Source organism: Corylus avellana, chromosome ca4 (genome assembly GCF_901000735.1).
Source record: "Corylus avellana chromosome ca4, CavTom2PMs-1.0".
Lineage (NCBI taxonomy): Eukaryota > Viridiplantae > Streptophyta > Magnoliopsida > Fagales > Betulaceae > Corylus > Corylus avellana.
Window position 1 is genome coordinate 28579466 of NC_081544.1, and position 13400 is coordinate 28592865.

A 13400-nucleotide genomic window follows, 5' to 3' on the forward strand; every position below is an offset into this window, starting at 1 on the left:
GTGTATTACTTCGGTAAGATTTTCCATTCTAGTGAATGGCTCTCCGGAAGGGTTCTTTAGCAGTTCGAGGGGAATTCGGCAAGGGGATCCTCTTTCTCCATTACTTTTTGTTCTTGTTATGGAGGCTTTGAGTAAGATGGTGAATGCTACGGTTGACCAAGGTCTTTTGAGAGGTTTCTCGGTGGGAGATAGGGTTATTTCGGAATTGGAGGTCTCTCACTCCTTATTTGCTGATGATACCTTGATTTTTTGTGAAGCTTCTCTCGAGCAAATACGGTATGTGCGCCTCATTCTTTTATGTTTTGAAGCTGTTTCGGGTTTGAGAGTTAATCTTGGGAAGTCCAAAATTGTGGCTATCGGAGAGGTGGAGAACATTGGGATATTAGCTAATATCCTTGGGTGTAGTGTTGCTGAGTTGCCCATGAAGTATCTGGGTCTCCCTCTTGGGGCGCCGTTTAAGGACACGGTTATGTGGAATGATGTGATTGAGAAGATGGAGCGTCAAATGGCAGGTTGGAAGAGGATGTACCTCTCCAAAGGAGGCCGTTTAACTCTCATCAAGAGTACTATGTCTAATTTACCAACTTACTTTTTGTCTTTGTTTCCGATTCCCATGAGTGTTGCTAAAAGGCTTGAGAAAGTCCAAAGAGATTTCTTGTGGGGAGGAATGGGAGATGAGGCTAAGATGCATCTTGTAAAGTGGGATCAAGTTTGTCGTCCCTTGCACTACGGTGGTCTTGGTATTCGAAAGTTGCATCAGTTTAATCAAGCTCTCTTGGGGAAATGGCTTTGGAGATATGCGAATGAGAGTGAGGCTCTTTGGTGCAAGGTTATCAAAGCCAAGTACGAAGACCAGGAAGGCGGGTGGTGCACGAAGGAAGCTTTGGGTTCTCATGGTGTGGGTGTATGGAAGTATATTCGACAAGGTTGGAGTTCTTTTGCCAAAGGTTGTCGGTTTGAGGTGGGGGAGGGTTCGAAAGTTCGTTTCTGGCATGATATTTGGTGTGGGGAAAATCCTTTGAAGCAAGACTTCCCTTCGTTGTTCAGCATCGCTAGGCACAAAGAAGCTTGGGTGAAGGATAATTTTTCTTGGAGGAATGGGGTTGTAGAGTGGAATGTCATTTTTGTGCGTCCCGTTCAGGATTGGGAGATGGATTTGGTTGCTCCTTTTTTTGATCGGTTGTACTCGTGCAAGATCTCTGTAGGTACGGTGGATCGTATTTGCTGGGCCTCGTCTAGGAAAGGCAAGTTTGAGGTTAAGTCGCTCTTCAAGGCATTGTCTAATTTTGACCATGAGGTGTTTCCTTGGAAGAGTATTTGGTGCACAAAGGTGCCTTTGCGAGTGGCTTTTTTCGGGTGGACCGCGGCCCTAGGCAAAATTTTGACTATTGATAATCTGCGTAAGAGGAACTTTGTGGTGGTGGAGTGGTGTTGTATGTGCAAAAAGTCAGGAGAGTCGGTAGATCATCTTCTTCTCCATTGCGAAACCGCAAGAACTCTTTGGCACACTATCCTTAGTCGGTTTGGGTTGCTTTGGGTTATGCCTTGCAAAGTGAGGGATTTATTTTATTGCTGGTGGTCGGGAGGTCGTGCTCGAAGCGCGGTAGTTTGGAAGATGGTTCCTCTATGTCTTATGTGGTGTATATGGATTGAAAGAAATGCTAGATATTTTGAGAATTCTACTAGGACTATAGAGGAGCTGACTCATTTTTTCTTCTTTACTCTTTACTCTTGGACGGCCGCTTGGTTAACTCCTTTAGTAATTAGTTTTTCTGACTTCCTCTTTCATTTCTCTCCTTCCTAGGCGCTCTCTTTTTATACTTCCCGTGTATATGGGTTGCGCCCCTCTGCGCTCTTGTTATATAATACTTTTACTTATAAAAAAAAAATATGTCTCCTTTTTTATTTATATCCTTGTGTTTATGATTTTTACAGGATAACATTTTGTACGCAACCCGAGAATCTGATTCTCATGCCTTATTTATGGAGCTGTCTCGTTTGGTGTTTGATGGAACTCCTGATCTACACTTGGCAAATTTCCTTCACATGATCATGACCATGGCCGAATCAGGTTCCAGTGAGGAGCAGATGGAGTTTTTTATCTTAAATAGCCAAAAGGTGCCAAAACTTCCTGATGAAGAATCTATTTGGTCCCTCTCATCTGTGCCTTCATTGACAAAGAATGATGATTCACTACGGACAAATTTTGATTCAAAAACAATAGATAGGAAAAGTTATTCCAAGTCCAAAATGAAAGGAGGAAATAACTCAAACTGGCCACCTGTGAATTGGAAAACTGCACCGGGTTTTAGTAATGCAAATGATTATAGGGTGCAGGTAACCACTGCACAGCCTTGCAGCAGCCCAAGAAAGAAAAAGGAAGATGATTCTGAAGGAACAGTCATGCAAACTGATGATGTTGTTGCTATCTCAATCGATGATGATTGGACCATTGAAAATGATTCAGAAGCAACTTTAACGGCCCTATGTTTGCCAGACAGCGACAATTTGGAAAATCAGTCTGGCCATGCTTGTAATCAGACTGATCCTAGTATGCATGTTGATTTTGATCTTATATCCAATGGCCCTGAGTTGGGCTCATCTGATTTCAGCAAGAGAGATCAACTTGAAATTGGCACACCTTGTGGAACAGAAGCCACACAAACAGGGAGACTTGGCGAGCTTGTCGCTTTCAAATACCTTACTGGGAAAGTTGGTAAGAGAGTTGTGAAGTGGGTCAATGAAGATATTGAAACTGGGTTACCCTATGACATTGTTTTAGGGGAGGAGAATAGTAAAGAGTACATTGAAGTTAAAGCAACCAAATCTCAAAGAAAAGACTGGTTCAGTATATCAACAAGAGAGTGGCAATTTGCTGTGGATAAAGGTGAATCATACGGCATTGCACACGTTGTTTTATTGGGTAACAATGTTGCAAGGGTCTCGATATTCAAGAATCCAGTAAAATTGTGTCAGCTAGGCAAGCTGCATTTAGTTGTTATGATGCCAAAGCAGCGGAAGGAATTCTCTGTCGTCGTCTCCTAAGAGGCACTTGTTCTTATCTGTGCATCTCGGGAATTGACTCAACTTTATGAACTAGCTGGAAATACACTGAAATGACAAAGGTTTGTTTATGCGGACTCTTTCTCTGATGACTGGGAAAATTAATTACCATGTCACTTCAAATTGGCGGGTCAGTCCATTAGAAGTTCATAAACAAAGTTCTGGTCCTGGAAAGGGAATTTGGTGCTAGAACCCTAGGATTTTAGAGGGAAGTATGATCAGGTTGACCGAGTATATGATTTGGAAAAAACTTTCTTGTTCATAATAGTGGCTAAAAATGCCTAGATGTCTTACTTTCTGGTCCTACAACATGTTCATAAATTTATGTTTTGTGTATTGAAAAAGTATCGCGGGCAGTAATGTAAATGTTTGCCTACTTTAATTTTCTCTTTTATTCTTCAACAGTGAGTGGTGGCTTAAGCAGTTGCCCATGAATTCTTGCATAATCTTTGTGCAGTTCACTGTTAACCTTTACAGTGTGAGCAAACAGTTCCAATAATAAACTGCAAAGAGAGTTAACAGTGTGAGCGAGCAGAGAGTTAACAGTGTGAGCAAACAATTCAAACTATATATTTTCTACGATTTGATTTAAAATTACATTTTTAGTTTGTGAAATTGATGTGCCAAAGCCAAACGCACTCTAGGTGAGGTACTTGTAGAGATTCGGTTTGCTACTTCAAATCCTCTTAAAGTTGGTTATAATATATGGACAGAGTTTTTTTTCAAACTGGGTTGGAAGAATTTCTTTTAACTCAGTCTATAAAAATAACATATGTCTATTTTTTTACTAACATGTGAGATACACATGTTTTTTTAATAGTAGTGACAAAGATAGAATAAATAATATTAAAACTCATGTGCATCTCACATATTATTAAAAAAGAAGAAGATAAATGTCATTTTTATAGGCTGAGTTGAAAGAAGTTTTTCTAACCCAGTTTGAAGGAAACCTCTATTCATAATATATTTGATTTGAAATAGGGCCTCAACTGCTTCTCAAAACTCCAAATAAATACATGAGACATAGCATGTTAATATCTTTTTAATTTTTTTTAAAAAAAGGTATTCAATTTTAATTCAAGGGTATTCAATTTTAATTTTAAATTTCAATACCTTTTTTTTCTTAAAAAAAAAAAAAATGTCTTTTTGCTTTGTGACGGGGATATATATATATATTTTGGGTGGTAGGGGTGCTTATATGATGATTTGGCACTTATGATAGGTGTCGAAATTTAATTGGTTCACGTGTTAGTAATGCAAATTTTCGTTAAGTCTTCTAACAGCAGATGAATGGAGATACTATCTTCATTTTTATGAAAACCATATGTACCTCATATGATAAAAAGTAAACTCTAGAAGGAAAAAAATAAAGAGTTTAAACCTAGGGAAAATAAAAGTCATATCACATATGAGATGACTTAATGAAGACTATAATCTTTTCTTATAGCATTACTTGTAATTATATACACCATTCAATCTCTTTTCCCTCTTTATGTGGTGTGGTTCTTACAATATTTTGATTTTTTTTTATTGAAGATCACGTTACATAAAATTGGAGGGGATATAAGAAAGATGATGTATTACACCCATATTTGACATTTAAAAAAAATAAAAAAATAAAAAAAAGACCGTTAGAAAAATACAAATTTAAAAAATATGGATATTGAAAAAAAAAAATCATAAAAATAATATTTAAATGAAAAAGTGAAAATAAATCCCTAATTTGGAGAACCAAATGAAAGTATTAAAAAAAAAATAGTTAAATAATTTTTTTTTTTTCAAAATATGGAGTAATTTTAGAGAGCGACATGACATAAAAATCCTTTGAGCGTATCTTGAATTACCGTTAATGTATCATATTCGTGGACCATGGTCAACTCCTTGTAGAGTAGACCAAGGCACGACGAGCAGAATGGGAGTCGCAGCACAAGTCTCCCGCGAGTCCAAGGAGTGAAAAATATCTTCTGAAACCAAACTCAGAAGAGATTATTAGCCTGACAAATCCTGTCCATCAAATACAAATTCGTCAACATCATATATTCATATCCATATCTTACTTAGCCATTAAGCATCATGGATGGGATCAAAGCTGACGGTGATGTTTTCTTTATGATCCTCCGTACAGTCTTTACGTAGGAAACCATGTGATTGGCGAGAATTAAAGCATTAAGCACTTGGCACAGAAAACGAGCAGTTCTACGTTATATACTTGGATGCCTTCAAACACAACCATACTTTTCTCACTCCACTCTTTACCGCAATGTCCGGACAGCCGTCTGGCTTCCACCCCTCCGGTGGCCGCCACCGCCTTCGCCGGGATCCGCAGCAGCAAAATTCTAACTTTCCAATACAAAACTCTAAGGTACCAGGCCCGAGCACCTCGCAGAACCGGAGAGAGCTTATGGAAAAGGTGAATCGCGCCGTCGAGAAGGCTCGCCGCGAAATTATCTCGGCCGGAGAGGGCGTGACCGCGTGGAAAGTGTCTCAGGATGCGATGTTGACGCTCAAGGTCGACTCGTGGACCTCTTTAGGGTTTGCAATGCAGGAGGTTCCGAATCTTTTCCGCCTTATGATGACTGAAGGGAAGGTAACGTGGGAGCCGCTTTTGTGCTTCTTTGTGTTATTATTATTATTTTTGGAATAAGTGCCCTGTTTGGTTGCTGAGAAAGTGGAGGAAAATAGTTACTGAACGCCTTACGTAATCACACTTTTTGGTTGACAAGAAAGCTTTGGAGAAACAATTTGAATTTTTTAAAGGTTAATTACCCGTTTTTTCTCCCTAAACTACCACTTGGCACACTCAAGCCTACAGACGGAATGACGTTAGTAGACACAATCAGTAAAGTTTTAGTTACTTTATATTATATGAAATTACATAAAAATATAAATGAATTTGCGAATTAAACACAGAAAAATGTTTTCAGGATGTCAAGCAACGGAAAAATTAGTAGTTTTTTTCTTTCTATAAAATGTTTTCTGTCCTCCTTAAACTATCCATTTGTTTGTGTGTATTTTAGACGTAAAATGAAAAGTAATACTCTCAAATAAAAATATGAAAATTTAAAACAAAAAAAAAAAACTTAAAACTTAAAACTGGTTCGACGACCACTCTGGGAGTGGCCGGCCACGGCCAAGCCATGGGTCTTTTTTATTTAATTTAATTTTTTTTTCCTTTTTAATATATCTTGTTTTTTTCAATTATTTTTGGGTGACCCCTTAAACTTTTTTTTTAAAAAAAAACAAAAATTTATGTTTGGGTGTAACTCCTACTCTTTTCAACCTAACTAAAAATTACCTTTAATAAAAAAATTTAAAATTCTAAAAAGTAAAAAAAATATATACTTAGGCGGGCGGTCTAGCCACCCCAAGCCATCTAGAGCGGTTTTCGAGGGTAACTCAGCAACTCTCAAAGAGTGGCTTGGGGTGCCTCAGCCACTCCCATTAGTTTCGAAGATGACTAGGCCACTCCAAAGGGGTTTTTGGGTGGCTCTATTACCCCCAAACGGATGGTTTTCAAACCATCCCAATTTTTTTTGTTTTCTTCTTTTTTTATGATACATATATTTTTGTTTTCATTTTTAATTTTATTTTTCACAATTTTATGTTATGTCCTTTAAACTATCAAAACATAATTTCAAAAAAAATTTTCTCGGTATTCAGAATTTTAAAAATAATAAAACATTTCAAAAAAAAAAAATAATAATAATAATAGTAATACAAAAGAAAGAAAAAAAAAAAGCTCACACCCAAACGAGCTCAAAATCTCCCCCTCTTTTATTTATTTATTTTTTAGAATTTTCCTTTTTTAATATATATTTTATTTTTCAGAGATTTCCCCCCTTTATTTATTTATTTTTTGAATTTCTCCTTTTATTTATTTATTTATTTTAACTCTAAGAGTGTTTAATTACATTTAGTTTCTAAACTCAGGGTATTTTTGTCATTTAATGTTCTTTTAACGATTTTGACTAACGGAGACGTTTTTTTGTTAATGAATGGTAGTTTAAGGCTCTTGAGTGTGACATGTGGTAGTTTGTGGGAATAATGTGTAAATGAGTGATAATTCAAGGGGAAAAGGTAATTAACCCTGTTTTTTATAAATTTGGAATTTTGTTAGTTAGAATTTGTGAAGAGTGAATTGTTCGGTTGGTCGGGGTTAATGTGATTCTTTGATGTAGTTGGCCCGAGTTTTTCAACTTTTGTGAGAACAAATACTTTAGAGATTTGGGGTGGGGGGTGGGGGGGAGAGACTTAAAAAATTAGCCTTATTTGTGCCGAAGATAAAACTTAATGTTCAGATTTTTTGCTTCAATGCTTTTGGTTTTCTTACCATTCAAAGGAGGGTACAAATTTTATGACAAAAAAAAAAAAAAAAATCAAATTAGGATATAGAGTTTGAATTTCATAATTTGTTTATGAGAAAAATCCGTATTTGGATGGTGTCATATCATGTATGACTGTCCTAAGAGAGGTCATATGTGGGAAATTTGAGACAGCTTTCTTCGCTTTATATGAAAAAATTCATGAATCTTTTGATGACTATTTGCATGCCTATAGAGAAAGAAGCCATATATTGCGGCCATTTGAAACCCAAAAAGAAAGGAAAAGGATGAAGAGAAAACTTACAAGCAATTAATTTCCCCATTTTCTTAGCAAACATGTCGAGGGTAAGATATTCCTTTTTTTTTTTTTTTATTATTGGACATCCATAATTTTTTTTTTTTTTTTCTACATTTTTTTGTGGTTATTTAGATAAATGCATTTATCCATTGCTTTATTGGGGTCCGAAGAATCACATCATTGTATGATTTGGAAGTGGCAATCTGTGAGAATGAGGGTGTAGAGCAGTTTGAAGAGCTGGAATTGGGACCATTGTTACGACATCCACTTGTCTTGCACTATTTCTCAGTGAAATCAGATGTAACAGAAGTCTGTAAAATAACCAGTGAAGAGATAATTTCTTTCTTGTGGAAGTTCAAATGTAGGAGTAAGAAAAAAGAAATTAGGGTTGAAGAGTTTTTGGATTTCATTGCTAAGAAGCGATCAGTTGCAGGCAAGGAAAAGCTTGGCATTCGAGTTCATAGCTTGGGGTATGTGATATTCTCTCCCTACTTTTTAACAAAAAGGTGTTGTATGTGTAACCAAAAATAATTTCTAGGAACCCGAGTTACTATGTTCATTCATTAACATAAAAGCTTTCACAAAGTAATCCTCTTTTAATTACAGAGAAATGCACTTTCTATATTAAGTGAGATTTATATGGTACTTGGAGTTTACATAACAAGAGTTTACAATTTTTTATGTTATAGACCATGGATGTTAACTAATATGCTCATTTTGCCTTTGCTTGTGCAACTAGTTCTTTTCTCTTATCGAGAATATTGTTTTGTGCACAGCTTCACTCTTCCACATATTGCTGTATGGCCATTTTTTATGAAATTCAATTTAATAAAGTCGTGCATTTAGTGTCTCTTGGATTAGGGTTCCATAACATTTTTTTTTTCAAGATTGTCAATTATCGTTTATTATCAGTGCAATCTAGTTCTTCAAGCTTTATAAAAATGTCAAATATACATACTACTTGAATGAAGGTTTTCGTGTTCTGCAGTTATGATATAATTTTTTTTTTGGAACCTATGATAAGCTTAAATTATTTCCTTACTTTGAGGAACATTTTGGACAATACTTTCAACCATTTTCATTTTTTTATTGTCGTGAATTCCTTTTTTCTAATAAACTCCCTTTTATAGACAATCCCAAATACTAACTCAGTTTTATTGCTATTTTTTTCAGAATAATAATGAATAGTGGTACATTAGTGCTGTCAAAGGCCTGTCTGAACCTTAAGGCTAGGAACCTTTTTCTAAGGTGTTCACCATGAGTGCGCTTTTTTTCTTTTCTTTTTTTTTTTTAATTTTTATTAAACACAATTTATTAAAAAGCGCAAAAGGCACAACCAAAGTATACATGAAATATACAAGAAAAGTATCTGGCTAGCAGAAGAAAAAGGATCAAGAGAAATATGAAAGCTATAAATATTTAAGTCAACGACAGCTGTCTAGTGATAGAGAGTCTTAAAAGAAAAAATCCTTTAGATTTGCCACCATATGTTTATTGTCTTCAAAGCTCTGATCATTTCTTTCCTCCAAAGACACTACATAAGGCAAGGGGGAACCATCTCCCATATAATGTCATCCCGACTCCTACCAAAAAACCCTTTGCATAACCCACACCAACCCTACAAGGCTGAAGATGAAATTCCATTCAACATTAGCCATCTCACAATGTAGTAAAAGGTGGTCTATTGACTCCACATTCTTTTTACATAAGCAACACCAATCAAGCAAGATGACATGCTGTTTTCTAAGATTATTCATGATTAAAATCTTCTCTAAGGCAGCCAACCAAGCAAAGAAAGCCACTCTCAAGGGAGCCTTATTCTGCCAAATACTCCTCCAAGGGAAAATGGTGTATTCAGCACATCTAGGGCTTTTTTAATTTTTTCTTTTTCAGCGTTCTCTTGTTTACTTCCTATGTACTAGGGTTGTCCCCCTTTGCACTTTTGATTTGCAATATATATATATATATATATAAAGTATTCAGCATATGTCATTTCTTCACTGGCTCTTACATGTGCAAATTGACATAAGATATGCTTAATTGCTAAACTTTATGATCACAGGATGCATATTTCTGTTATCCGAAAAGGGATGTTTTTAGAGAATATCACATTGAAGAAATCTGTAGAAGCATTGAAATCAGAAGCTGATAAGAAAGACATGGAACACCCTCTTTTTTCGTCGCTGAAGAAGCAGTTGGATGATGATTGTACTTCTGAAGATGAAAGAATTGATAATGCTACCAGCCACCATTTTAACTTGCCATCACAAAATGTTAGAAGTTCTGACCAAGTTAGTAGCTGTCCTTGCCCATCTGAAATTGAAGATATGATACAGCTTGGGTTGAAAGGTGAAATGTGTGGGCACCCTTCTCCTTCTAGTGGCAGCTCAAGGGATAGATCACGTAAAAGGAAAGGAAAATCTGAAAATCTAGGCTGCACCACGTCTGCAGCCTCCAAATCATGTGAGAGACGCAACAAAGAACTAGATGTTCAGCCAGTAGATAATTCCAGCAAGACTAAGAAGGCTAACAAAATGATTGGAGTTGATCTTGCAATTGATAATAACACTATGAGAATGTTCATTACAACCTGGAAGAAGGCATGTTGTGAGCAAACTGTGTCTGAGGTATTTTCATTCTCGTGCTACAGATTATACTTCATATCTGTCCACTGCTTCATATTGCTTATCTGATGTTGAATTTTAATTTTACTTTGTAAGATTTACATGTACATTGGCTTCTTTACAATGATTTCACTACAATTCTGAAGGTTCAAGCCTTTTCAGAATCATATTACATAGTCTTCAAAAAATTTACCATAGGGTGTCTCTCATGTGATTTGGTTGGAATTAAATAATTTTCATTAATAATTTCATAGCTAAGTCGTACTGCAATAGCCTGGTCCTTTGGGAGTGGGTTATTCATATATGAAGTATATATTTGACTGAAAATTAAAGGATTTGACGTTCACATCCTATTAGGACTGAAAATTTTGCTATGGCACATAATATCAACAAAGGTTTTGGCCATCCCTTTAGATCCTGTGGGTATTGAAGATGATACTATGGCAAGTTCTTGTTTGTTTGGGGGCACATGTGCCTCCCACCTCCATCCTCTCTTCCTAACACCAAAAAAAGGAAAAAATAATTCAGATTAAGTGTTTGTTCATATCCTATGAGGTGAGAGAGAGAGAGAGAGAGAGAGAGAGGTACAACCGAAGTATATAGGGATTATACATGATATACACCAGTAGGGAGAAGAAAAAGAACACAAATCTAGAAACTTTGGAAAATTATAAAATACAGGACTACTGTGAGTAGCCATCCAAACATAAAGGGATTTGAACATAAAAGCTTTTAACTCTATCAACTCTATCACCCAACTCTCACAATCTTCAAAATTTTGCCCATTTTGTTCCCGCCAAATACACCACATTAAGCATGGAACCATTCTCTATGCTTCTATATTACAATGGCTTCCAAATTGACTTTTGCAACTAGCTAACAGCTCCACTACCTGTTAGGACATGACCCACTCTATCCCAAAAAGACATAAGAGCAAAACCCTCCAATCTCTAGCCACCTCACAATGGAGTAGAGATGGTAATCAATGAATTTCCGCTCTTCTTGGACATACGACACCAGTCAATCACAAAGACATGCCTTTTCCTTAGGTTATCCAAAGTTAATATCTTCTCTAGCACATCCGTCCAAACAAAGAACACCACTCTCGGAGTGTTACTGATTTGAGAAAAGGGTCTCTATGCATTTTCTCTCTTTTCTCTCATCCACCTCCGCCTGAGCGTAGGCATGTGGGTGGCGTGTGAGTGCTGTTTTGGTGTTAGTTTTTAGTTGTTTGGTCAGTGTCATGGCTGGTTCGAGAAGGTGGTCTATGGAGTCCAAAGATTTTGAGTTGTTGATTAAGGGAGGGGCTTCAGGGGTGAGGATTTTTGAAAGAAGCAACAGGAAATAAAAATCTATTTTCTTGAAGAAGGATGAGCTAGTGTGGCTGGTACGCATAGTGGAGGATATGGTGGCAGTGGAAACCTCTGAAGTCTTTTGGGATCAATCCAGAGCAAGGTATCCACGGATAATTGCGCAGAAATGTTCCAATAGACATGGGGGCTTCTTGACGATAGAAGAATTTGATGGAAGGCAACGTTGCAGTTCGATTATTATTCCAGAGGGTCGCTATGATGAAGGATGGGAACGCTTTATCTTGGAGGTGTGTTTCGCAAAGTCAGCTTTGTGTGAGGTCAGAGAGGCCAAGGAGGGAAAGAAGGAAAAAGAGGGGGTGGGAAGGAGGAGCTATGTGGAGGCTTTGGGGTTGACGGTGCAACCGGTAGAGGATTGTTTCAATACTTATACTGAGCTGATTGCCAGAGTTCCAAGATGGCTGAAGGAGGTCTCTGCAGAGAAGGAAAAGCAAGCCTATAATTTTGTCATGCATATGGGGGGTTCTCAAAAGATCAAGGACCCGGTGAGGACTTTGGGCGGTCGCATGGAGGGTCCAACGAAGATCCTTTCTTTGGTTGAGATGGGAATGAGCAACTCAAAGGAAGGGGATTATTCGGGGGATGTTAACAGAGCTCCGGCGAGTAGCTTCCAACCTCCGGTGAGCAGTTTGCATTCTATGGTGAAGCTGCCAGCATCGATAACTGGTGCTAAGCTCTTGAAGGGACATGAGGGAGATGGCTGTCATGTGGAGTAGTCCCTATTTCGTGTAAAAGACGAGCAAATTAATGCTAGGGAGTTGTTGAGAAGGCTAAAAGGAGAGGTTGACGTGGGTTTGGTTAGGCTAGACACAGTGATCAGTAATCTGGAGATCTGTACAACAAAGCATGGTGTGGCTCGTGATTGTAGATGATCGGTCAGAAGGGATATAATCAAGGGTGGCGTGGCCTAGTTCAACAAGGCTTAGGTTGGGCGGCCCAAGTTGGATCATGGTAAGCCTGTTCAACCAATTAAGACTTATTTTAGGAAGAAGAAGGCTCGGCCCATTTTGATCCAGGCCTTGCTAGTAAGGTCTTGGTTATGCAAGATGCTTCTGTTGTGGAGTGTGTGGCAAGGCCCTTGGAGAAAGGGGAGGGCTCGCGTTCAAGGCTGAAGCCTGCAGGAGCGACGGCTCTTTCGGCGGGCGGCCCATATGCTCCAGTGTGCGTCGATGTTAACTCTGAGCTTGCCGATTCTAGGTCGCTGATCTCCGACAGGTTTCGTCCTCCCCTATTGACCGTTTCTGTGCCTCCGGCAGAGGCGCCGATGAAGGTTGCATCGACTGGAATAGGGCCGGTCGATTATGAGATTTCCGGTTCTGGGTCGCTGATCTTCGACAGGGGTACCCATGCTCGGCTTCCCCTTTCAATCGCTTCTGTCTTCGGTAGAGGTGCCGACGAAGGGCGCGTTGCCAGGAGAAGGGCCAGAGGAGAAGTCTTTGGTGAGGGCTGGTGTTCTGGGTGACGCTTCGCCAGTGGGTTCCACTACTTAGATTATCTCGACGATGGGAGTACGCGTTTTTGTCTCGGGTCCTCAGGTAAAGGCGCAGGTTTTCCCCCCCGCTCCTGACGTCTCTTATGATCCGGCGATTGGTTAGTGCTCTCCGAAGGGTGGTTCGAGTCTTTCTGCTCTGGGTATTCTAGGCAAGGAGCCTGGCAAGCGGGCGACACCGGTACCCTTAGGGTCTGCTGCCGGTGTTTGTGCGGAGTCTGTGAGGGTAGAAAT

At 38.4% G+C, this 13400-nt stretch overlaps 2 protein-coding genes across 3 annotated transcripts in view; both read left to right on the forward strand.

Moving 5' to 3' along the window:
• LOC132177655 (protein NO VEIN-like) overlaps nucleotides 1–3465 on the forward strand; it is a 59157-nt gene extending 55692 nt beyond the window's left edge. For both annotated transcript variants that reach the window (XM_059590071.1, XM_059590072.1), the window contains exon 13: nucleotides 1936–3465. In XM_059590071.1, the coding sequence (XP_059446054.1) occupies nucleotides 1936–3045 (1110 nt within the window). In that variant the 3' untranslated portion in view covers nucleotides 3046–3465. The remainder of the gene's footprint in view (nucleotides 1–1935) is intronic.
• A 1858-nt stretch (nucleotides 3466–5323) lies between these two features.
• Nucleotides 5324–13400, forward strand: part of LOC132178371 (protein NO VEIN-like) — a 49542-nt gene continuing 41465 nt past the window's right edge. The window contains exons 1-3 of the mRNA XM_059590813.1: nucleotides 5324–5650; nucleotides 7816–8153; nucleotides 9746–9974. Of these exons, the coding sequence (XP_059446796.1) occupies nucleotides 5324–5650; nucleotides 7816–8153; nucleotides 9746–9974 (894 nt within the window). The remainder of the gene's footprint in view (nucleotides 5651–7815; nucleotides 8154–9745; nucleotides 9975–13400) is intronic.